General features: G+C 38.4%; 1 protein-coding gene across 1 annotated transcript in view; it reads right to left on the reverse strand.

Annotated features, from left to right (window-relative positions):
* Positions 1–408: 408 nt before the first annotated feature.
* SLC30A8 (solute carrier family 30 member 8) overlaps positions 409–26,243 on the reverse strand; it is a 32,804-nt gene continuing 6,969 nt past the window's right edge. Inside the window, exons 2-8 of the mRNA XM_019642093.1 lie at positions 23,544–23,743; positions 14,845–14,991; positions 12,569–12,722; positions 8,843–8,993; positions 7,060–7,165; positions 2,534–2,668; positions 409–1,213 (exon numbers count right to left, since the gene is read on the reverse strand). Coding sequence (XP_019497638.1) covers positions 1,068–1,213; positions 2,534–2,668; positions 7,060–7,165; positions 8,843–8,993; positions 12,569–12,722; positions 14,845–14,991; positions 23,544–23,743 — 1,039 coding nt within the window. The 3' untranslated portion in view covers positions 409–1,067. The remainder of the gene's footprint in view (positions 1,214–2,533; positions 2,669–7,059; positions 7,166–8,842; positions 8,994–12,568; positions 12,723–14,844; positions 14,992–23,543; positions 23,744–26,243) is intronic.

Consider the following 26,243-nt stretch of genomic DNA (forward strand, 5'->3'; position numbering starts at 1 on the left):
AGGGCTCTGTAAGGGCAAAGGGTATATCAGCTTGGTTCACCAATGCTCAGCCCATAGCTTGCATCAAAAAACAGTTTCGAATGAATGAACAAATGATATCGTCTAAGTTATTTAACCTCTATGAGGCTTATGTCCTTAGCTACACCATGATGGTTTTAATTCCAACTTCTCAAAGTTATCTTTAGAGTGAAATGAACTGCCCTATTTAAATAGCCCAGTATAACAACTGGACAGTGGTTGGTGCTCCATAAATGTTATTCAAGACCTGGGAGTTCTTATCGTAATTCTTGGACTAGATTATTTTCCATGTGACTTGGGATAGGTTCTCTGCCTCTCTGTGCCTCCTCATTTTCTTTTATTATTAGGTCATACCATAGGAAAACACTCAAAAAGCAGTAGTTTCATAGTTTTTCCTTTGTCCATGACTTTATACAGAGACATAAACTATAATTCAATAGTTTCAGACTTATTACAACATAATTTGTATGCAAGATAGAGACAGGACATTTCTCCATTTAGTGAACAGCAATGTTGATAGGGAGTCAAAAGTTACTACCCTAAATCCTATTACATCTTGGTCAGTAAGTCAAGTTCTAATGGGGTGTGATGCCTCCAGATTCTTTTTACCCCTGACTTAGCTCTTCTTATTTTCACCTTTCAGGTTTGGGGAGAATTTTGTGACTCTTTTCTTTGCCACTGATTCCTGATCAGAATTTCCTGAGTTCATCTTTACCCACTCAACCTTGGGCTGCACTATTGAAGGGTGATGGGATTTTTATTGTGTTTACAAACAGCTGTTATTTCAGCCCCTGTCGGGAGTGACCTATACACACATTCCTATAATTGAACACAGCTGCTGATGAGTTGCTAATCCAGTGGATGGATGAATCAAAATGCATCTTCGTTCATGGTGGATGGAGGTAAATAAAGAAGGATAAAAATGTGCATTGTACCATATCATGAATTTCTCAGACTTCTTCCTTCGGTTTCTTATTTCTTAGGTTCCAGAAACTGCAGAATAGCATGCAGTGGCCCATCGAACTCAGGAAGCTGACGGTGTGACTGAACTAGTTCTGGGGGTCTTCACAGAAAAGGCAGCCAGGGTCCTGTTCGGCTGGAGATTCCGTCTGAATGGTGAGTGAGTGCACAGGGAAGCTATTACTAAGGGCTTTAGCAATCTCTCTCCGAATGAGCTGGCTGTCCCGGCTGGCTGCTGTTGAAAAAGAACCACAGTGAGATGAGCACTGATGGCACACACATGGGCAACTAAGTACCTTGTGGGGAGGGGCCCAGGCAGAGTTCTCGAAGGAGCCAGGTTGGCTCTGACAAGCAGCAACACCCACACAGACAAGGCAGGGGCAATGCTAGTGCAGCAAAGAGCCCTGTCCCTATGGGACCTCTTCCTGCACACAGTTCTGTCTGGGGCCTGGCACTCCTAGGACGCAGAGTATAGAAGGGGAGATAAGCCCTGGAAAAAGCCAAGACAGAACTGTTATTTCTTGTACAGCCTTGCTCACCAGTCCCCAGGGATTTCTGGGTCACAGCCCTTGTTTCTAATTAGAATTTATATCAAGGCTAGTGACAGGAAGAAGAAGCATTTAGAGCTCCCCAGGTTTTTCGTAGTGCAGCAACCCTCACTGCCACCATTTCTCTAGTCCCAAAAGGTATCAGGAGGCTGTGACGTTGCCTCCATAGTAACCTGATGACTAGGTTTTTCCATGTGCAGTGAAATATTGGTGTAGTGGATGGTGTGTATTCTCTGTAGCCAGATCTGAGCCTCTCAGCGAAGATGAGGGTGTCTGAGAAAGCAAAAGTCCTCAAATGACTGTCACCGGTGTTCCTGTACCCTGCCTCTGAGTAGCTTCTTGAGATTTTTTTTAGCAGCCTAACATATCGTGCTTCACCTGAGCTGTCTCCCGGGGCAGTTTCCCAGCCCTAGGACAAATCGGGGACAAAATCACCTTCTACTTGAGAAAGGAGTTTTTACAATAAACCCAATATCCTAAGAATCATCGCACATGGTTACAGAATTTCTAACCATCCAGTAAAAAAGACACCATTAATTTTTATAGCATAGTTTTTAGCTTGTTAAAACCTTATGGGTGGAACCTGAATCTTCCTCATTTTTCTATCTTCAGTGATAGGCAAAGCATCTTATACACAGGAGATACTCAATGAAGATTTATTGTTGAAATCATCCCTATTACTTAACTAACTGATTGGGCACCAAGTCAAACAAGCAAAATCTAATTTTTAGAGTCTAAGGTCTTGAAGTTTGGGTGGCATTTTATCCCTTTATTCTACTCTCTACCCTCTTCATGAGGCCTCCAGAGATGTCATCAGTATCATTGTTGCCATGACGACATTGACAAGGGGGATGGTGTTCGAAGGCTCTTGGTAATATAATACAAAACATTTTACAGTTTTGAAAGGCCCCAGACACTAAAGGCAGCTCCACGAAAAGGAGGAAAAATTACTGATTTTACAGAACAAGGACTGAATTTTGTCCAGGGCATTTATAAAACTCACTAACCTGCAGCAACATGAGCGGAGACAATCACTTGGTTCATCGTTAGAGACCAGACGTGCAAGCTGTGCACAGACACCACCCCATCCACTGCTAACATGAGCTCTTTCATAGTGTTGTAGTTCAGGCTCTTTGGCACACCTGACAAAAGGGAGGGGAGGGCTATTGTTATTCAGCTGAATGTAGCTCATCAAGATGGCTAACTGGAGCTGCAAAGCCCTCATCCAAATATCAACTTGCCGTCTTCCATTTATGCTTTCTTATTTCAAATGCTTACAAATCAGATTCACCTCCTTCAAAGGGTTTTCCATCAATTAAAAGTTCATGAAACATTTTTTGCAGATTTTACTGTGCAATAGTCAACAGCAGTGATCATTTTTCATTTTCAGGGTGTAGTAGTAAAGCAATTGTGCTTTTCCCAATTATCTTTGCATACACCCTGGATGCAAAATGAAGTAACATGGGGTTTGGTATCAAATAATCCCAGGTTAGCATGGTGGCTATCATTATTTCAAATTTACCCAAATCTTGGATCTTCTCTGATTCTTAGCACATTTGTAATAAAATAGGGGTGGTAAGAACAATATGTATGTAGCCCACAGGGTTCTTTGAGGAGAAAATAACTGTGCTTTGTAAACTGTAATGCTATACAAATGTTAGTTATCCATCAGGTCACTTAGTGAACGGTATTAATAGGTGCTCCTAAGATTGTGCTACCATCTTCTTATTTGGTTTATAAATTTTCTATTAATTTAGGTACATTAGTTAGGGTTTAATGTCCAGGTTACAGAATGTAATAGTTTGACCATCATCCTTGTTTCTAAAGGAACAATATGGAGCATAGAGAAAGGCGGGGAGTCTGGCAGCCAATCAGCTATTTATTCTTTGAGGCCAAAGGAACTGGGGTGTTTCTAGCCTGGAGAAGGGAAGGCTAAGGGAAGTAGGACCACTTTTTTCAAACACTGCAAAGATTGTCATATAGAATATGAGAGGATATGAAAGTGTGAATTTGCTTGTTTTGGCTAGCTAGCTACAGAAGGAGCCAATGGTTCATTAGAATTGTAAAAGACAGGGTTGTTGTTGTTGTTTTATAGAATTTTTTTTTAATCAACTCAACCAACACAGCAATGGTAAAGCCATTAGATGCAATAGTTAAATCCCTATTAACTGAGAGTGATCCAAAGAGAATGATGTAGAAGAGATTTCTAAGAATGACCACCTTTTAGCCTCTACTTCAATCATGTGTGTGTGTGTATGTGTGTGTGTGTGTGTGTGTGTGTGTGTGTGTGTGTGTACCAAAACACCTGGTGTGTTTGTAAAAAATAAATATGCCTTGGCTCCATTCCTGTCTTCCTGAAGAAAATTTCTATGGATGAGGCTCTGAAATCTACATGCTTTCAGAGTGGCTCTCAACCTTAGTGTCACTGGAGAAGATTTTAGAAATCCCAATGACCAGGTTACACCCAAGACCGATGATGAAGTCAGACTCTAAGGATAAGACCCAGCAATCAGTATTTTCATAGCTCGTTTGGTGATTCTAACACACAGCCAGAGGTTGATAACCATTGCATTAATATTTACAAGCCAATGGGTAGTGGTTCTACTTTACAGTGGTTCTCAAGCTTGGCAACATGTTAAAAAACATCAAAGCCATTCCCACCCCTGTCAATTAAATCAGGATCTCTTGGTAAGGGGCCTGGTCATAAATATTTTTTGAAAGCTTCCCAGATGATTGTCATGAGCAGAGAGTCGAAGCATTTACTTAAAGGAACAGGGCATCCTTAATCCCCCTTGTTTTAGGATTTAAGAAACATGCCCTTGGGGATTTCCTCCTTGGGGCTAATTAAAAATTCTGTAATTTTGAGTTTCATTTAACCCACTTCATATTGTTTCACAGGGATAACAAATTGCTGATCAACATGATCTTTTATTCTGTGAGCTGCACAAAGCTCATGATACTAGAAACAAATTAAAGTTTTCGTCTCAGATTTGCCATAGAATGTATATGAGTCATGGCTGAAGTTGTTATATTGTAATACTAATAACATACCTTTATTGAGAACATACCATAAGTCAAGTTTTGTGCTAAGCACTTTGTACTTTATTTATAGTGATTATCTTATTTTAATATTTGTAAGAACTTTAAGAGCTAGTTATCACTGTTACAGTCAGAGAGGTTAACAAGCATTGCCACGGTCACATAAATAAGTGAAATGTCAGAACCTGAAGTTCATGCTCTGAGTGTGAGGTGTTATGCAAATGCTAGCCTCTGCGTATTGCAACCCAAAGTTAACAATTATGCCGAGTGTGTCACCTCTGAGGAGTTTCATTTGACCCTTTGAAGACCTGCTGTCATTCATCCAGGACCCTTGAGATGAAGTCATAATCCCATTACCCTTTGTATCTCTTGCCTCATTTATTTCTTTACTTTTATGGAGAATACAAGTCTGCTAGAGAATATGTTCCCATTGACCTCAGTGCCCCATCACATTCTAGAAACCTTTTTGTTTTTCCTAAGGGAAAGTCTACAAAAATATTAATGCATTGAGCAAAATACTCAAATTAGTATTTAAAAAATAATTTTCCACATTAATAAACATATGAAACAAATCGATATCATTCATAGTTAAAGAATTACATATGGAACCAATAAGATAAAATACTTCACCTATCAGATTAGAAAAGAATAAGCAATTTGATAATACTCAATGATGATGAAGATGTGAGGAAATGGACACTGTCATATGCTAGTGGCCTGAAAGAAATCGATATGGTATCTTTGGTAGAAATGACAATAACTATCAAATTTTAAAATTCACATCACTTTTGAAATAGCAGTATCATTTTTAGGAATTATTCCATAGATATAGAAGTGCTAAAAATATATATGTATAAGAACGGTAGTTACTCCATTCTTTATAATGTCCACCAATAAGCAAGTACACGCATACAGTGGAATACTTGTAGCTATGTAAAAGAATGACGTGTTTCTATGTGTGTAATAATATGGAAAGATCTCCAAGTGAAAAAAGCAAGGTACCAGACAAAATATATATCAATCCAGAATCCCATTTATATAAAAATATTCATTCATACACATACACTATATATCACATACACACACATATATCATATATTGTAGTATACATGTGTTATATATACACATGTAAATATATAAATATACATATATATAAATGCATAGATATTTTTTGAAACATATGTGTCAACTTATTAGTAGGTGTTACCCCTGATGAATATGACTCAGAATTCAAAGATGGAAAAATGCGGAGACTTTTAAAGTTCATTTTCTCCCTTTCTGTATTATTTAAAAATTTTACCCAAAACGAGTATTTTTTATGGTGACCTAATTTGAAAACCTAGTTTAAAAAGTAAGCATCTTCCTCCAGTTTCAATAATTAGCTGTTCTTTTTTAACATAAAATAAGAAAGATAGTCACCAGAGAAAATCTGTACTGAGAGACAGAAAAAGTGGAATATAGTTATCTCAAATTGTGCACCAATTTGTCTTTTGTCCCCCTTTAAGTCAATAAGTTTCATAACAACTACAGCTGCAGCTCAGCCCTTGGCCCCCAGGAAAGGAAAGGGATGCGTTTGTGACTTGACAAACCAAATATAGTCACCTTCAGAGTGGGGAAGTTCGCTTGTTACTCAGTGACATTTGACTCCATTTTGTTTCACTATTGTCAACACTGTCATCTGCCAACAATTACAGTGCCCAGTGAGAACAAAACCCTTAAATGTGTACTTAGCAGTGACCACTAAGGACATGTGAGCTGTTTTGAAGGCTACTACACTCTGAGACAATGTCTACCTTATATCAAAATGTGCTAGACAAAAAAGAAAAGTTCAGCCAATACCCAAATATTTTCAATCTTCGGAATGTTTGATATGATGCAAACTTCTAGTCGTGATTGAGTTTTCTCAGTGCCATTCCCAGCGCCCTCATGTAGGAGTCTCTTGACTGGCATGAAAAGACTAGCCGAGTGGTGCTTCAGGTGTGGCCCCCAGACCAGCAGCATCACCATCTTGTTAGAAATTCACATTCTTGGGCCCCACCCCAGCCTACTGTCCCAGGAACCATATGGGTGGGCCCAGCGATCTCGGTTGTAACAAACCTTCCAAGTGAAGCTGATGCTGGCCTGGTCTAACCAGGATTTTAGGAAAGTCCTTCAGAATAGTTTCAATGCTGCCTGAAGGATAGATTTGTGCAGTCTTTCTTAGGCCTTTTCCATATTTGTAGGGATAAACTAATATTTTTGCAATATCTTCCCCCATGTCTACCTTTAGTGTTTGTACGCATTGTTCTTTTACACTGAGCCATATCATTTAATAGTTGCTGGAGGAAAAATAGAGGCCAAAAACGATAATATTTGGTTTTGCAAAAATTCCCCATCGCTTTAAATTTTCTCTGTGATGCAAATTACTAGTGAGCGTGCCTGAGGCCATTCTTTTTTTGTGGTTATAGGGAAGAGAAAACATGGCTCCTACGAATAATAGTAAAATCACTCCTACCTTCCATGAGTAAGATGGAGAAGTCCTTTAAGACAGTGATGGTGCTGGCCAAAACCAGGATAGAAAAGACAAATGTACAGATTGGGTCAGCCATTTTATATTCTGGCTAGAAAATACAAGGACTTTCGTTAATTGAATGTATGCCTCCTTTGCAGAAAGTCTCATTAATAAAATAAGTAAATGTTTCTGTTTCTTTCCCTCTCCATCACCCTTTCAGCCTCCTGACACTTGACATTCAACTCAGAGGCAAGACCTCCCGAATACTCACTCCTTTTAAGCTTTAAACTACCAGTGACTGAAGAAGAGCAACTATAAGGCATGCCCTCCTCATAATTTAGGAGGGAAAGGGAAACATATCCTTGAGTGTTTTCTTAAGAGGCCTGATTTAACTTCTCTGGAATTAATAGAAATACAGAGTATGTGATGAAAATATGCACTAATTTGCATAATATTCAGTGCCTTTTCAGACTTAATTGTAATGAGAAGAAAGCTTGTCATCTGTTCAGAGGTGGCGTATGACCGAGGTGCAGCTGGAGCTTGGCAGACTGGGGTGCAGCTTGGTCTTGGCAGACTGGGGTTAGTTTGGTTTTTTCCCTCCCAAGTATGACACATATTCGAGGTAGCCATCTTTGATGCAGCCCTAAGAGTACGAGGTGAGGCTTCGTGGTGCTTGCACCTCTCACCACTGGAGCCCTTAGCCTCAGAGTGAAACATCTATTCTGCTTCTGATGAAGTTTTGTGCCACACAGGTCTGTGCCTCATTGTCTCTAAGTAGCTTTGCATCAACCTAACCTTTACAAGGGGAGTCTCAAACTCCACTAACCCATACAATTTTGAACTATTTTATCTTAAACTTAAAGCTTTCAGTGAGCATTTGCTCACAACCAAATTCAGAGAATGTCTTTGTAATTTATATCTACATTTTTATTTTTTAGTAAAAGTAACATAGAATCCCTGCTAACTGGACAACCATGATGCAAACAGACATCGCTAAGTGCTCTTGTCCATTACCCTTCTACCGCCACCCCAATCCTCCTCTGTTAGTTCTCAGCATCACTATTTAGAGATCTGTAGTGAATATTTGTTTAGGGCCAGAGGCCTACCCAGGATTTATTCCCACTTTGCATTAACACTGACTTTTTAGAGAGAACTTACATCTCCCCGATTGTGGGTGATATTGGTGGGATAATCAAGCAGATGCTGTACCCTCCGCCAACCAAACAGCAGGTAAAAGACCCAAGTTAGTTCAATTAGACCCCTTTTTCCAGAAATGTGAATCTTCAGCATAGTGACAAGAACAGGAAAAAAATTAGTTGAGTCACATTCATTTTAGCTTGGTGTTTAGGATAGAAGTTGGATAGTTTCTGAAATCTAGATACCAAAACTCACTCTTATTTCTACCTTGATTTCTGTCTGAAAGTATGCCCAATAAATTTCAGCCAATAAATTCTTTTATTGCTTAAATGAGCTTTTCATTGCTTACAACCCAAGAACCTTAAGGTATTCATCGTTCTATTCTGATTCGTCTTGACCCCATGACAAAAGGAACTACTTTCTTGAAGCACTGGCAGCCCTACAGTTAAGCACACAGCTTTTAAGAATTTGGAAAGTCTAAGGTTTCAGACTTTGAATGTCTGTTTGTTTAAACCTTAGGAGGTAGTTTGTGTAGGAAAATGTAGGCAGTCCAGCCTTGTTTATTTAGGTTAATATTGGAGTGTGTCAGCTTCTGTGCTACCTAATTCACAGAATTACTATGACAGTGAATAAACTCAAATATGCTCACCTTAAAGTAGATAACAAGTGCACTGGTTAACACACTGATGCTCTGAAATAGATCTCCAAGGGCATGCACAAACGCTGCTCTCACGCTGGCGTTAGCTTGCCCTTCCTTGTGATTATGGCCAGGGCATCTCTGGTGCAAAATCACACTTAGTCTGAAAGAGAAAATATTCTCAGCACACGTGAGATTAACCCTGAAAAAGCTGTGCAGCATAATGGAGGAGGTGACAATAGCATGTGTTATTCGAAATGGCAGATAGTTGAACTATTGATGCTTTAAAATGTACTATCTTGGACTAATGTTGAATACAAGTGTATCATAGAATTAAAAATTTTTCACACAAGGATAGACAAGGAAGATTCACCTCAATTTTCTCTTCCACCCACCTAATGTTACTCTTTTCTACAGTAAAACTGGAAAGCATCACTTCTTAGGTGAAAGCTAACCATTTGACAGTAAGGAGGGGAAATATTTATTGAGGGTCTATTGAATGTCAGGCACTGAGCTAGACTTAAAGCTGAGCTTTGATGAGAGCTTAATTAAATGTATTGGTTTCAAGTGCAAAAAGCAGCAGAAAGGGATAAAACAAAATAAGAAGTAGTGAATTTTATCTGGATGGGACTTTTAAACGTTTATTTTACTTAATTTTATTCATTTCCGTGAGGATATGAAACTTGAATAATTTCCTGATGGCCAAAGGTGTGCTTATATTTACATGGCTATTCATCAAGAGACTAAAATATACTAATGTATTAAAAATGTATATGTGTATATATATATATATATATATATATATATATATATATATATATATATCTCTGTCTATATATATCTATATATATATATATGATATATTGCAAAACTTAACAGCTCCTATCCAAGTCAAAGAGATCAATAGTAGGCACTATGAATTATGTACCTAATTTATTTATCTATAACTTTAAGAGGTATTAGACCAAGGGTAAAATGAGAACCTTTTTACTGACGGCCAACAAGAGGTGTTTTGCCTAGAAACCCTTCCTGTACATTGTGCAACAAAGATTTTTTAAAAATTATTGTTCGGTACCATGTATTGCAGTCTATTTTCAGTGAGGCGTCTGTTAAATCTCAGGCCATCCCCACGAAGTAGATTGAGCTATCCACCAAGATTTGATTATTACATAATGTACTGTTTTTAGATTGTCAGTGGTTGGGCAGAAATTCACCCTCAATTAGGAGTTACATTTATATATAGTATAATAGGGAGCTCGGATTGAGGTAGAGAAACAAAGCAATTGAGTAGGATTTGAAAGGTTATGTGGGAGGTAAAAAGGCTAGGAGAGGAGGGGATGTTTCAGGCAGAGGAAAACTTAGCATGACGTAGCCTTAGGCTCTGTCAATCATCTTCATCCTAGAATCCCTTCGCAACCGCTATTAGCACCTCGCAGCGCTTGAAACCTGTAATCCCAGTTCTGGAAGAAAAGGTTATAGTCACTCAGTATCCTTATCCATAAATAACTACCTACTTGCACAGGGAAGTGAACACTTTCCAATTCCCATGTCTTTCTAAGCACCAGCAAAGTTCAAAGTTCAGGTCAAATTGCTCATGACAATAAAGTCAAAGTTCAAAAGCAGTTAGTAAAAAAGAAAATGTGGATATCTACTTAGAAAGTCAGACTCCATCATCGAGGGTCCAGATGTCTATGGCATTTAGCTAGATGTATCCTTCATCTTCGTCTAACATTGACACAACTTATGTGACATAGGACTCTCCAGAAATTATTAATATTTTTGTTTTTCCTGCTGCCTTGTGGACATATTATTCTCCTTATGCAAAGATGATGCTATTGACCCCCAGTCAGCAGGACATGCGCTCCGGCTTGTCTCCTAGTGGTGATAGGTTAGCATCGATGTCCCAGTGTCAGTGTGAAACACATTTTCAATGTATCTAGGTGGAAATAGGCACCTAGTCAGTGAAAGCAGATGAAATTCCACTCTTCTAATTGTTTAGCTCAGACATTTTTGAGCAACAGTTTGTAAACTAAGGTGGGAGGAATGGAGGCAGGCACAAGGTGAAAGTATCCGAGTGACCTGCGGAGCTTTTTCAGGATGTACATGCTCAGATTTTCCTCTAATTCCAGAGATTCCATTGTGCCCTCTCTTAAAAAAAAAAATTTAAAATGCCATTCTGCTATCATCATCTTCTTCATTTTCATGTAAAAACCTACTGCATAGTGTATATCATGTTGCATTGCAAGATAGATAGATGATATGTAGATAGTGTGTGAGTTTCCTATTGACGCTGTAGCAAATTACCACAGAACCTTTGTGGCTTAGAACAATAAAAGTGTGTATCTTATAGTCCTGGAGGTCAGAAGTCTAAAATGGGTGTGCAGGATTGCATTCCTAATAGAGGTTCTAGGAGAGAATTCATTTTCTTATTTTTTCCAGCTACTAGAGGTCACTTACATTCCTTGGCTCTAGGCCCCTTTCTCCATCTTCAAAGCCAGCAATGCAGCATCTTCTCTCTAACCCCATGCTTCCCTTTTATAAGGACCTTTGTGGTCACATCAAACCTATTTAGGTAATCCAGGATAATTTTCCAATCTCAAGGTCCATTCTTAACTTAATCACATTCCCAAAGTTCCTTTTACCATGTTAATTAACATATTCAGAAGTTCCAAGGATTAGAATGAGGGAATCTTTGAAGGCCTGTTATTCTATCTATCAGATATTAGGTAGGCAAGTATGTAGGTAGTAGGTAGATAGAAAGATGATAGCTAGCTAGCTAGCTAGCTAGCTAGATAGATAGATGGAATACAGTGTTAAGCAGGGTTGCCCAGAATTAGACTATCAAATAGGAAGGAGCGAATTAACCTAAAAGTATCAAAAGCCCTGGCCTGAAAACCCCATTGTCATGGGCAATAAAGTGGTTCATTTGGGGAAGAGCAGACCAATATGGCAATAATCACACATCTAGTAGGACTTGATGACATGTTCCATAAGAATGATTTAAGACTTCTTGAATGAGAGAATGGACCAATAGGTAGAAAATTAAGACAGAGTTTAGCTAACACAGGAAGAATTTTCATGCAATCAGAATGATGCAAAAATAAGAAAGAATGCTTTTGAGAGAAATAAATTCCCTGTTACTCTATTAAAATATATGAAACTAATGACCATTTTATGGGGATGTTGCAAAAAGAGTTAAAAAGTAGAAAGAGAGCTGAAGTAAATAAAATTTAAGATCCTTCCCAACCCAGCTCGCTGGGAACCCATAATATGTTCATGTAATAAAAACTGAGAAAGGGTAAGTCACATCCCACATGGAACCATATTGTGCATGAGAGAGCAGAATGGCTAGGAGGTCGATTCTGAGTCTGGTGGGTCTGGATTCAAATCCTGGCTGTACACTACCTCACTGGCAATTTATTTAACCTCACTGAGCTTCAGTTTCCTAACCTGTAAAGTGGGAATGTTGTGAATATTGAGCTTGATACTGTAGATCAAAAGATCTTAGCACAGCCTCGGGCACATAGGAAGCATTCAAAATGACAGCAATTAGAGCCGATATTAAAGCACTGTTTCCTTTAACCTAGCACAACCAGCCTTATTTTCGGTCTTAGGGTCATTTGAACACTGTGAGGTCCCTACCATCTTTCCAAGTAGAGGAATTAAACAACAACGAACACATCTATGTCCAGACAGAGTAACAGACAAGCTCTATAGTCAGGGTGTAGGGTGACTTACACAATGTTGGCTGCCACTGCACAGCCCGAAACGATGATCATCATGGTTGCCTGGATCTGGTAATCAGGGTGCAGCAGGCGCTCACACGCCAGGTACACCAACACACCGGTCACCACCCAGATGCATAGGATGGATAGCAGAGCACCAAGGATCTCTAAGGATTCAAGCACACAGACAGCTGTTACACAAAGAATTCGTGAATCACCTTGACCTCCTCAGGAGTAATAAGACATAATGTCCCTTTCCCACCTCTCTAAGAAAAAGAGGCTTCAACCTTTCAAACTAGTTCATTCAGTGATTCACAAAGCAAACGTGGGGAAGGATTTCAGCACGAAGATAAGGTGCTCTGATATTGCATTCATGAAGCATCAGCACCTGACTTCATTATGCTCCAGGTTACTCAGTAATTCCCAGCAAATTTTGAAAGCATATTAATTACTGCCTACCCTTGTTGTTTTCCTTGGGGACTTTAAGTTAAGCAGGTGCTAATGTGATCGAAGCTTATTGGGAGAAGAAATAATGAGGCACAAAGAGTAAAAGGTATTTAGAAACTTAATTTTGCCATAAAATGTTTACAACTTGCCCGTACCTGTGCGAGCACCTTCTGTGGATTAAAATAGTAAAAAGGGAAGGCTTCAGAGGGTACTTGATGAAAAATGAGTTTCATTTGCTAACCCAACCTACTATAAACACAGAGCGAAGCTCAGAGGTAGATCAGCACTCCAACTGCAGTTTTAAGAGCAACAGTAAGGAAAAGACGCATCAGAATGAAGACCTTTACATTAATATTTAAAGATAAGATAGTGTTCGATCTGCCTGCTGAGTAAACCACGTTTGCTTACTCAGGAGTTCTTTAACACCTCACCCTGATCTGTAACACAACCTTATAGATGGGTTCTAAAAGCCTACGGGGTCTAGAAACATTCTGTGAGTGATGGTCAGGCACATTCCATAATGTTGACCTTCACCTCCTTTGAAGCAGAGCAAGGAAACATATTGTTTCCCAGACTTTAGTCATTTACATACAACGGCCATGATTTTTGCCATATCCACATGCCACCTGTCTTAGTAGACACTTAGTATTCTCCTTAAATAAATTAACTTTGTATACTTAGCTTCTTCCTAAATGAGGTTATCCATGAAAGTATGTGTTTGACGTGCTAGTTGATTCCCACCTCTATGTCTATAGTGGAGTTGCCTAATAGGGTAGCCATCAATCACATGAGACTGTTTAAATTTAAATTAAGTAACATTAAAAATGTAGCATTCAGCACGTTGAAAGTGTCCATAGCCACAGAATACTCTGTACATTATAGAGTGTCTCCCTTGAAGCAGAGTTCTATTGAACAGCACTGGTCTTCTAGCATAGAGTGTTTAAGGGCTTCCGTGGCCAGGATGAGAACATACAAAGCAGTATTCTAAATTCTGAGTCCTCCCTGTGTTTACAGAACATCCTGTGTTGACAAAACAGCTTTGACCAATGGTATCAGAAGGGGTAAAGTACAAGTAATAATTTATACAGGCAAAGGACAGGTGCTCAGCCAAAAGTACACATTTTCCAAGTGTAGCTCTGTTAAGGGACTGAAAAAGCATCTTCGGACCCCATTGTCACAAACTCTTTTTACTGATGTTCATTGCCTCATGTCTATCTCACTTGAATGTTAAAGGAAAGGCAGTTCAAACCACCCACGATGATAAGCTGTTTGGTATCAAATTAGAACTTCCTATCATTCTATGCTTGAAACACCACAGCTCACAGTTGTCAATCTACAAGCTGGGGTCTGTCTAGCAGCACCTTTTAGTGAAGCCTGGTCGTGTTAGCATGTTGCCCACCCCTGCTCCACCCTCAGTTCTCCGTCTCTTTCTATTCCTGACTCCCCCGTGGGAAGTTCTTCCACCTCTACAACTTTCTTATACCTTAATTTGTAAAACAATGGGAACTTTACCCCATATTCTCTCTCAGATGCAGGGTAACTGAATGAATAATATCATGGCTGTCACCACACACTGAGACCATTGGGCTGGGGTGGTTGCCAAAGTGATGCGTGAGTTCCTGTTATCCCATTGGAGAGGAGGTAGCATGATTAACCTGGTTTTTCACTGAATTAACATTGTGAGCATATTCCTGCATGCACGTCTGTTTTTTATCCCATGCACCAGAGAGATGTGCCTTTGAGGGATTTTTGAACAAAGCTTTGCTTTGTCCCTTTGGTTTTTATTCTTGATTTGACTCTGAGGTACGACTGTGCCACGAATGCTCCATCGGTGAATTGTACCTGCTCGGTGCCATCCAAATGTCAGCCGCTTGGAGGGGGGCTTGGAGGACAACCACAAGGAGAAGAGGCTGAGCAGGAAACTGGTCAGGTCAACGAGGAGGTGGGCAGCATCTGTGACAACAGCAAGACTTCCAGCAATGTGGCCACCTAGGGGGTGCAGAATATTACACAGGTTAGGGCCCCAGTGCGACTAAATTCCTATGCACACCAACAAGAGTTGGTGAAAACGCCATAGACACAGAGCTTTAGAAGATAATTAACATGGATGTAATCCACCTCTTCTTCCCAGTTTCACAAGCAGAGAAACTGACACCCAGAGAGTGGGTAGGATTTGAACAGGTGGAAATGAATTTTGAGGGTGAGGCTATTCCTAGGGGAGCACAGGTACAGAGATTGGAAAGTGCGGGCACACTTGGAGAACATCCCTGTTAGACAGGGGCATAAGGATTCAAAAAGGGCAATATGAAAAGATCAGGCTGGAGAGGTGTAGGCCCGATTCACAGGGTCTCACTCTCCAATCTGAGGACCGTGGCTTTTGTCTGTAAACTAGATGACAACCTGGCCTGCTGATGAGTTTTTATTTTATTTTATTTTATTTTATTTTACTTATAATTTTACCATAGGCTTTACCACTTCCTTCTGCTCTACTAATGTATATTATCCACCTGAGCTTGAGATCCCTATTATATATAGTGGGGAGCAGTAAGGAGAAAGGGCAGGTACCTTCCGATGGGATTCTTCGGTGAACAATAATCCAATAATGCAAGCATAAGAAGAGAACACAAGCCATGGATTCCTGCCTGACTTGTCTCTCCATGTGCTGGGCTCCCTCCGTGTCTCTCTAGTTCTCCTTTGAGAAAAGACCTCCAGCCTCCAAAATTGAAGTCAAAGGAAAACTGTGTCGCTCCCTTCTTGAACAGGGCTTGTTGTCTGAGAGCAACAACCTTTATTGCTCTCACTACATCTTCCCAGCACAGAGCTTTCACTGACTGATCTGTCCTCCCAGCAGCTGTTTATTGCCTTCCGTGCTAAAAAGCCATGGAGACTGTCAGTCATCAGCCCCTCCATCATCAGACTCACCTTGTCGACTGATGATTACAAAAATTTACGTCTATGGCTCATAATTGCAATAGTCCCCACATACTGCTGGCTCTAGCTGTAGTTAATAAGTAGTTTGTCAAAGTTTAATGGTCTGAAGCAAAGTGGTCTTCAAGCTTGTTACTAAGCTGTCAGTGCAAAAATCGGAATGATTCATTAGCCAAAAAGTAACATTTTGCTAACAAATCAGCTCTCCTTCCAATCACCCTCTAATGTTGCTCTATCCGCCAAACGAGGGCCTGATAATTAAGCTGTGTTAATAATGCATTATTTCTTGCCTGGAAAATGACTCCATGCAGATAAACAACATGCCACAATCTCAGCAATGAATTATGGTTGTGATTCTATGTGCTGGGCTAAAATCATAGCCTAAGGCAAGGAAATGAAGTCTTCCAGGGTTTCTTCACCAGGCTCAGCTGAGTCAGGGGACAGCTGAGAATGGAAAAGGGCTTGCTTTGGAAGAGGCATGTTAATATAGAGGCCCGGGAACCAAGAACCATTTTGCAACCATCAGAGCTACTTAGAAGAACCATCCAGAGAACTGTGGGCAGTCATGCTGAGTGATTATGGAGCAAGCTGCTTGTAAGAGGTAGTTTGTGACTGAACTTGCATTTGCTTATGAGCCCATGGGGTATTGCTGACAATTAATTCAATCATCCAGCCACTATTTATTAAGCCTTTACTGTGCATGGTAGGGGGACAGGGTATACAAAGATAAACAGAGGCAAACAAATCACAGGCCCTCTCTTCAGTGATCTCATCATTCAACACTCACTTTACTGAAGATATGCATAATGGGCTAGACCAGGGGTCGGCAAACTGCAGCTCACAAGCCACATGCGGCTCTGAGGTACAATTGAAAATGAAAATAAAACTATCGCAGTTTCATTTATAAAATTTTTAAAGGATGTTATTCATATAATGGTGATTTCATTTGTTTTATGGCTCTCGAATAATTTTTAAATTGTTGTGAGGGACAAGATTGGCTCTTGCGTCTGAAAAGTTTGCCGACCCCTGGGCTAGGGGATTAGAAAACCACCCTCGCTGGGAACACTGAGGAACTTTTCCCAGGAGAGGGTAAGAATTAGCTAGAAGAGTAGGGTTTTTCAAGAAGAGGTGAGAGCAGGCACAAGAACAGAGAGAAATGAAAGAATGTGCCACCTTTGTGGAAAACCAGGAGTTAGGGGGTGTTGGAGGCATAATGGAAAATGAGACTGGAAAGGTGGGTTTGGGGTCTTTGTGTGGGTCTTTGTATGTCATGCTAATGAACTTGAATGTTATCCTATAAGATAAGGGGATCTACTTATGATTTTGAGGCAAGATTATGACATGTTCGGAGCTGTATTTAAGAGAGAGATCTTTGCCAGTAATTGCCAGAAGCTGACTTGGAAGGAAGAGAAACTAGAGGTAATGACCCAACATTAATAGAGAAAGGAAATTTTGATAAAAGCGTGAAGTAAGGCGGTAGTCCTCATATTTCTGGAATACTTGGTAAGATGTAGAAAGCAATGTGCTGATAACAAGGTAGGAGACTGACCCTACTTAGGGCCTGTGGGGTGAAGATGACAGTAGGAGATCAGGGGAGCCACTGGGCCTGGGTCTCATATTCACCTCAGATTTAGAGAGTTGGTGTTAACTACACGTGGCGCTGTCTGTGGAGAACACAGGTATACTGACAGGATTGAAAGAAGTTAATGTTTACCTGACAACATTAGCCTTGGTTCCCATTACTGGACTATTGCATGCTAGTAATTTATATTTTTAAAATTGTTTAATTGTCTTATGAATAGCACTATTATACTATATGCCTTGTCAAAAACTTATGGAGTTATTATTTAACAAGGATTTAAAACATACCAGAGTTTGCATAGGCATATTTTGACATTTCTCAAATTTTTTTTAATTAAAATTTATTGGGGTGACAATGGTTAGTAAAATTTCATAGGTTTCAGGTGCACAATTCTGATACATCATCTATATATAGCATTGTGTGCTCCCACCAAGAGTTCTCCTTCCATCACCATATACCGGGGTGCCAAAAAATTTAAACACATGACTTGTATTCATCTTTTGTTATTGGTATATATTAAGTATTACACATTTGATGCAGTTTTTTCCTTTCTTAAAATGTGTATATATTTTTTGGCACCATCTGTTTTTGATCCCGTTTACCCTCATCTACCACCCTCTTCCCCCTTACCCTCTGGTAACCACTGAACTATTGCTCGTGTCTATGAGTTTTTGTGTCTTTATTTGTTTGTCTTGTTCCTTTGTTGCTTTCAGTTTTATATCTCACATGTTCATGTCATTTCACTATAGCATATGTAGAAGAAAGAGAGAGCTTATTACCCAGCCTCCCTATACAACGTCCCAGAGACACTGATGAATCCAGCCTGGCATCTCACACCAAACCCTGCCTATGAGCATGAGGTACTGGGGCCAGGAGGATCAGAACTGTAACCAGCGCAATGAGGATGAGAAAGCTTGCTGAACAGGCAGTGATAAGTCCACTACCAACAGAGGCACCCAAATCCAGTGACACATCAGACTCACTTGAATTGCTTCCTACGAGTACATGTGCCCTTTCCTATTGAAGACCTACCCACTCAAAGTCTTTCCCAGTAAAGCTGCTATTTCCTACCGTCTGGACCACAGCAGTACTCAGTGCTGTTCATTCAGCCCTCTCCATCTTAAAGGCCTTTCTCATCTTCCTGTTAGCCACCTCTCAATTTCTACCCATCGCCCACGGCCTTGCTCAAATCCCATATCCTGCAGAAGTGATCTGAGAATAATAATTGCTTTCTCCAATATGGTCAAAAATGACTGTAGGGAGGAGGTGAGCTGTGGATTGGGGTCTTGAATCATGGCCAGGGTTTTGATGAGTGTGGGGAATGAGGAAATGGCTTTTGCATTCAAATATGAAAGCATAAGCAAAAGCTACAGAGACTTGAAGGTACAATGATTATTTTGGATGAAGTGAATAAATAGCTGAAACAGAAGAGTCATGCAGGGAAATGGTAAAAGAAAAAGACTGATAGTCACTTTGGCAGTCAGATGGTGGAATGACTTGAAAGCTAAAGTAAGGAATTTTCATTTCATCTGGGATACCAGAGCTTTTCAATATATTGATCTCTTTTACTTGGGGCAGCTAAGCAGGGCCTAGCATGGAGGGAACCAGCCTCTTCTTGCTACAAGCATCTTTGTCAGCTTTTCCCAGTGCTCAGTAAAATTTCCAGTGTCTGCCATGATGGGGAAAAGTTTGCCTAATTATTCGGAATGAGAAAGAAAGGAGGAAATTGATTTGCTCACTCCAAGTGAATAGGTTCCCATTCCCCCCCTAAAAATATTAGTCATTGTAAAAGCCAAGTGACAGGGTATGAGAAAAGGTACAAGGAGAATAGTGAGCTTTGTGAATGGACGGCCATCTTGTTTCAGACTATTGATTAGACATCAGCTGGGGAGAAGAGGCCATTGATTCTCAGCATCTACCTGGATTCAGGAAAAAGCCGAGGAAGAAAGTAGTAAAGGAAACAAGCCAGTTTCTACATCTTCCTGAGCTGTGTTTGCGTGGGATGCTGCCAGGACTTTATTTGAAAGGCTATGCATTTCCACAGCATGACCTTTTCAAATCATGTTTTGAATGGATCCTGTTTTTTGGATTTTGTATTTTGTCAGTCTCTTACATGAGCAATTGAATATTGTCTACAATCCTATGAGTTTCAATAAAAAAAATTAAAAAAATACCACTCTGGCAGAGATGTCAGTGGGTTTCCAAAGGGACTTTTCCAGATTGGAACTGCTGAAAGTAAATTATTGCAGTTCCAAACAAGCTATTAAGTCAGTTCCTTCCAAAGACTTACTCTGGCTCTAGAAATTATGTGTATTAATTATTTTTGTAAACTGACTGGGAGAAGATTTTTAACAACCCTGGCTTTGTCTTGGACTAGATGGGTCTAAGTTCTTTTCCAGTTTTGAAAAGCTATAAAAGTCTTAGTGTATATGCCATAAGACTCCATAGCTTGAAGAAACCAATTAATTCTGATTGCTAGCTATTGTAGTACAAAAAAAAAAATAGCTTAGCAGATTCCATTTCCTTCCAGTCTAAGATTGTTATTCACTTAGTCCTCCTTTTGGGTAATAGAGAGAAAATGGAGCAAAAATATTGGTAACAGAGTATAACAGGTAACAGTAGTAACAGTGGTAGTAGCTTATGATACTGTAATGTAAGGTAGCTTATAGGGAGTTTTAAATTTTTTTTGGAAAAAAATAATAAGATGACATTACATATCAAAACCTTTAGACTAACTTCTTAGCTGCACATAATTTTACTATTAATAAAAAGAAAGGATAAAAATAAATAGGAATAAAAAAATAAATAGGAATAAAAATAAGTAAGTAAATAAATAAATAATAAGAATACACCCAAAGATATTAAAATATGCAATGAGAATACAACCCTGACAAAACAAAGATGGAGGAAGTAAAAAAGACTTTTAAAGCCAAACTGGTGAATTAAAAAACAAGAACAATTAAAATAATAATATATTCAAGAAAATGTATACAAATAATATATCAATAAAATAGGTAGACATCTATCAAGTTAAATCAGGAAAAAGAAGAGAAAATGTATAAATATTCAAATGAAGAAGGAGCTAGAATACATAATACTAATATGAAACTCTCATATTTCATTGCATGGTAATGAATTTGAAAATTTCAATGAGATGAATGATTTTGGAAAAACGTAAATGACCAAAATTTACTCAAGAAGTCGAAATTTTGAGTATGTCAATGAAGGTGGAAGGAGCTAAATAACATATCAAAGAATTATTCCCAAGACTATCTCTAAAGCCAAACGATTTATCAGGAGTTCTTCAAAAGGAAGAGATAATTGCAATGTTATATATACTCTTTCAGTTTTTTAAAAGGTATTATTGAAACTAAACTTTCCACTTTTACATGCATAACTGACTAAAAAACTTAGGAAAAATTGCTCCACAACAGAAAACTATAGTCAAATTTGCAGTATCAATAAAGCTATAAAAATCCTAATGAAAATATGCGTGGCTCAGATTGATCCACACATTGACAGATGGTCCATCAGAGTCAATTTGAGAGGCGCCACAGTAACAGTCTAAGAACCCGAGCCCTGAATTCAGACTGCCTGCTCACCTGCAGGTATGTTACTAAAGCAGAGTGCTTTACTCTTTGTACTTCGAGGTACCTCGACTATGAAATGCAATTGCACTTTATAATGGGATCTCCCTCTCAGGGATTTTGACAGGATTAAGAAAGGCAATATAATGGAAAGCACTCATCACAGTTCTTGTTACATAGTAAGCATTAAATAAGTATTAGTTATCATCACCATAATGCCATAAATGCAAAGATCATATTATATTAGGAAATCTCTGAATATAATACACATCAACAATGGGTCAAAAAAGTTTAACAGAATAAATTTAAATGATATTTGATAAAAGTCAACATTCATTTGTTAACAATTAAAAATCTAGGACAAGGAAAACATTTCATTAACATAATAAAAATACTAAACCCTCAGGAAACATATTAGTTAAAGGTTAAATAGTTGAACATAAGATTTGATTTAGCACAAGATGTAATTTGACATGATGAAAATATGAAACATACCAAAGAGGTATAACTATTGAAAATGATGAGAGAGGTGGTTTTTGCACAAGAAAGTGTTACCTCCTTGGATGGAGAGAATGGAAGAGAAAGGAATAAGGAAAATGAACTGAGATACATTTAGAATGATAATATTTCAAATATGTACACTGTTGAGTACAAAATGAATATACAAACTGAAAACTTTCCAGAATACAGAAAGTAACCATCTAGAAAACAGGACATGAGAAAAGGAAGACCCCATTTACCTATGGAAAGAGTATAACAAACACATAAAATAACTATAAATAACTCTAGCAAGAAATAGGCTGTCCCTGTGTTAAAACAAACAAGTAAACAAACTAAAACCACAAAACTTTGATGAGAGATGTAGAGTATTTAGACACATGGAGAAACCATATTTCTAGAGGAAAAACTGAGTATGTATTTTAAGGAGACCTGTGTTCCCAGATAAACTTATATACCAATAAAACCATACTTAGATTTTGGAGGGAAGTGAACAAAATGATTCTCATGTTTAATTAGAATAAGAAACAGAAATGAATAGCGCTTACCTTTTGTCTGTAAAACAGGAATAGTAAGGAAGAACAAGAGATATTATAACACAAAAATTTGCACTAATTAAATATGTTACTACTGACAGAGATTAGCAACACAGGTGAGTGAAACATCTTAGAATGAAACCCTATTGTTTATAAAAATTTGATAAATAATAAAAGAAACATCAAAAATCTATGGAGAAAATAATTATTCCATAAATGATGCTGAAAACTTTGTTACCTATTTAGAAAAAGAACTGTCAATCCTTAGAGCATGTCTAATTTCACATTAATTTTAAATATAAATACAAAAAAATGAGCAACAAAATGGTATTTACCTTCTCAGTAGCTGGGGAAGGCTTATTAAGCGCTAAAATACTGAACAAGTAGTAAAAGAAATCAGCTCAAAATGAAATCTTCAATATAATTATTTATGTAATATTTGAAACTTCTCTAAGTCAAACCCAAAATTAAACAAAAATTAAGAAGTAAACAACAAACTGGAAAAGTACATGTAACAAATATAACAAGTTTAATACCCTAACTATATAAAGAGCTCTCAGAGATCAATATAGAGAATTACAAATTATCTCAAAAAACAAATGAGCAACAGACATTAACAGGCAAGCAGGAAATGCATTAACAGGGAAATACAGAAATAAGCATGCAAAAATATTTTAGCAGTAACAATTAAAGAAATTAATATTAAAATGAGCACATTCACCTATACATTAACAAAGATTTTTTAAAGATTAAAATGAGTTCTGGTAAAGATTTGGAGAGAGAATCATTCTCATGTAGAGTTGGCAAGCATATGAATTGTTTCAAGATTTCTGAATAGCACTTTGTCAAGATGCATCAAGAAGTAATAAAAATATTGTATGTCCTTCAACCAATTATTTCCACTTTTAGGAATCTCTTTGAAGGGATTAACCAGACAGGCAGGCAGAATTTTATTTAAGAGTTTTCATTGCAGCATTGCCCATAAACAGGAAAAAAGTCCCTAATTTCTAACAATAGAGAGATGGTTATGTAAATCACAGTGGAGTGTACTATAGAATATTGTTCAAGCATAAAAATGTTTTTGTGGAGTATTTGATGGCATGGTCAAAAGCATTCAGTACACTTTCAGTTTTGTTAAAAAAACAAAATAAAACTGAGCTATGAGTAGAAAATATATTGTACAATAACACCCCATGATTTTATTGGAGGTTATCCCTGAAATGTGGAATAGTGATGAAAGTTTTTGTTTTCTTCTCTTTTCAAACTTATCTACCATGAGCACATTGTTACTTCATACTTACAGAAAGTATTAACTCTTACTTTAAACGAAGAACCTGGGTAACCTTCCTGCAACAACACGGGGTTTTGTTCGCCTGTTTAATCAGAGAAGTCTCTTTGAGAAATACTCACCCACAACCTCTGCGATCATGAACACAAAGCATATTCCCGAAGCAGCACAGAGTTTCCACTTGGCGTGTTGTTGCTCATTTGCCCTGTTCTCTGTGGCCTTGGAGTTGCCATGGCAGTGATAGATGGCTCCTGACTCCAGCTCCCCTGGCTTCTCTCCAGGACATTGATCTTTATTCAAGGTCTTCCGCTGGAGTTCCACACTATGGATGAGTTTGACAGAGGCGAAAAGTGAATGTGGCTGCAAACCCCTCGCTGACAGCCTTACCCATTCTCTGAATCACTATTAGGACAGTTAGGCTAACTAGCTAGAAAGCAGTGATGTTCAGAAATATCAAGTATAAGGAAAAGCAAGAAATTTTCTTACGAAATCTCAATTACCAAAAGTTTTGCTTTTATTCAGTCAAACTCATTACATCTCAACCACCAGCGATTAAGAGATATCAAAGGAACAGGAGAAAGGAAAACTATACATTTTGATGCAGGTCCTTCCCAATTACTTCACTTTGAAAAGATATTGGACACTGTCCCACAAATAAAAAGGGGCGGGAACAATGGTAGATGTGCGTGTATGAGCCAGCCTGATGATTCAAATACCCACGGTTGCCTGCCATCACTGTCACTTTCTTCTCCACAACATTGTTATTATAATAATAGATCATAGCACTTTGTCCTGCTGAGTCCATATGGGCCCCACAGAAACCGTCTTAACACAGTTTGGCAGTTATTCTCTGCCAAGGAAAGTTAGAATGGGAGTTGGAACTTACTTATACTTCCTAAAGCAGGCAGTACATATCAGTTCTGTTCAAATATTAATAATTATTTAGAGCAGTTTATAGAATTACAGAATGTCACAGATGGAAAAAGTTAGATAATATTTAGTCTAACCTCGTTGTTTCTTAGCTAATTATGATACAGAGAGGTTAACTAATTGACTAAGGTCAAATAGCCAGGCAATGGCTGAGCTGGGATTCCAAGCCTGGGGTTTTTTTTCACTACGCCCACACTGCCTCTCTACCTAAACGTTAGTACACCTAAAACCAATGTCTACTGATGCATGTCCATAGGTCTACAGATCTTGAACTATTCAGATTTTAGTTTTTTGAATAAACTTATTAGAAGACATTAATAAGATTCTTAGAATTAAGAATTTTGTATTCATGGCTTTGAATGGTATAAAAACAGGAATAAATTAGTCTCCACTTGAAGAGCTATTTCATTTGTCTTATCACCATCAGGAATTAAAGATCTGAAACCTTTGTCTTAGATGATGATGATGATTGTAACTAATTATCATTAGATATTTGTTTTTTTCTAAATAAAGTAACATGTAATCACTATAGAAATTATGCAATTACAGAAAAGCACAAAGCAGAGGGAAAAATCCCTGGTAACCTTACCTGCAAGAGACAACTATTATTGATATGCCGTTGATTAGCTTTGCAATATTTAAACACACTTTTATACATAATTAGAGGACATATTAATTAGGATGGTTTTGGTGGCAAGTACAGAAAATAAAGCTCATGTAGGTTAATTAATAAATGGGGATTATTGGTTCTGCAACTGGAAACGTCAAGAGGTGTCAGGTTTCAGGTGGATTTATTAAGGCACCAGATCCATTGCTTTGCAGTTCTCACTGTGCTTCAACCTCAGGCTGGTTTTCCACGTCATAGTGAGACGTTTGCCCAAGGTAATCAGAGCTACAGATTTGCTTTTCTTATACAGGGACAGACAGAAGGTCCCTGTTCCCAAACTGCGAAATAAGAGTCCTGAGTTTCATGTGATATGGCCAAATGAGAACCAACCATACAGCACATGGATGGGCTAATTGGCTTAGACCTTGTTGCAAAAGAAGATTGGCTGCACCCAGCCATGCTGACTCCTAGAGCTGAGGAAAATTCTCCCCAAATCACAGGGCTGCTACTCAGTGGGGACGGGCTGGAATGGACTATGGATGAAATGACAGTGTCACAATAGACTCTTACCAAAGGTACAGCTTAGGGCCCTGATTCTTAGCCATGTACATTGTTAACATTGTCTCAATTTAGTAAATTTCCCCATTATTATTTCTAACATGCAGACATCATTATATTTAATGTAGATATGTCACAACATAATTAATTTCCTATTACTGGACAATTCACTTTTTCCCAGTTATTTGCTTACATAAGCACCTCTGTGATTCATATCCTTATAGTTCATCTTTGCTCAATGTATTATTATCTTCTTAAAATGCAATCCTAGAAGGAAAATTACTTGGTCAAAGAGTACCTGTGTGTTTAAAGACTTGGATGTGTATTGCCAAATTGACTTCAGAATGTTTGTACCAATGATGTTACTAGCACTCAGGTTTTTGAAAGTTCCAAATAATCTTCGTGTTGGAATAAGAGCTACTTGACAAGAGGCTTGTAGAGTACTTATATCTATAAACTTTTGCCTTTGTAAAGTACCCTTTACAAAGTGTAGTAGGGGGGGGGGTCCCCGATGGTCATCAGCTCCGAGGAGCCTGAGAACTAATAAGAAAGCATAGTGGAGGTCCCCCTTTCCTTGTGCTGAGAAAGCAGCATGAGAATGACAGGGTCATCGATTGTTCCGGCACAACATGAGTATATGACTTCTGGCTTACTGTGGTCGTGGAAAGCTTTACTTCTTTTCATATTTTTCATGAATCTTGTGGCCAGAGAAAATCAGGTGGTAAGT

This window comes from Hipposideros armiger, unplaced genomic scaffold (genome assembly GCF_001890085.2).
Source record: "Hipposideros armiger isolate ML-2016 unplaced genomic scaffold, ASM189008v1 scaffold_65, whole genome shotgun sequence".
Classification (NCBI taxonomy): domain Eukaryota; kingdom Metazoa; phylum Chordata; class Mammalia; order Chiroptera; family Hipposideridae; genus Hipposideros; species Hipposideros armiger.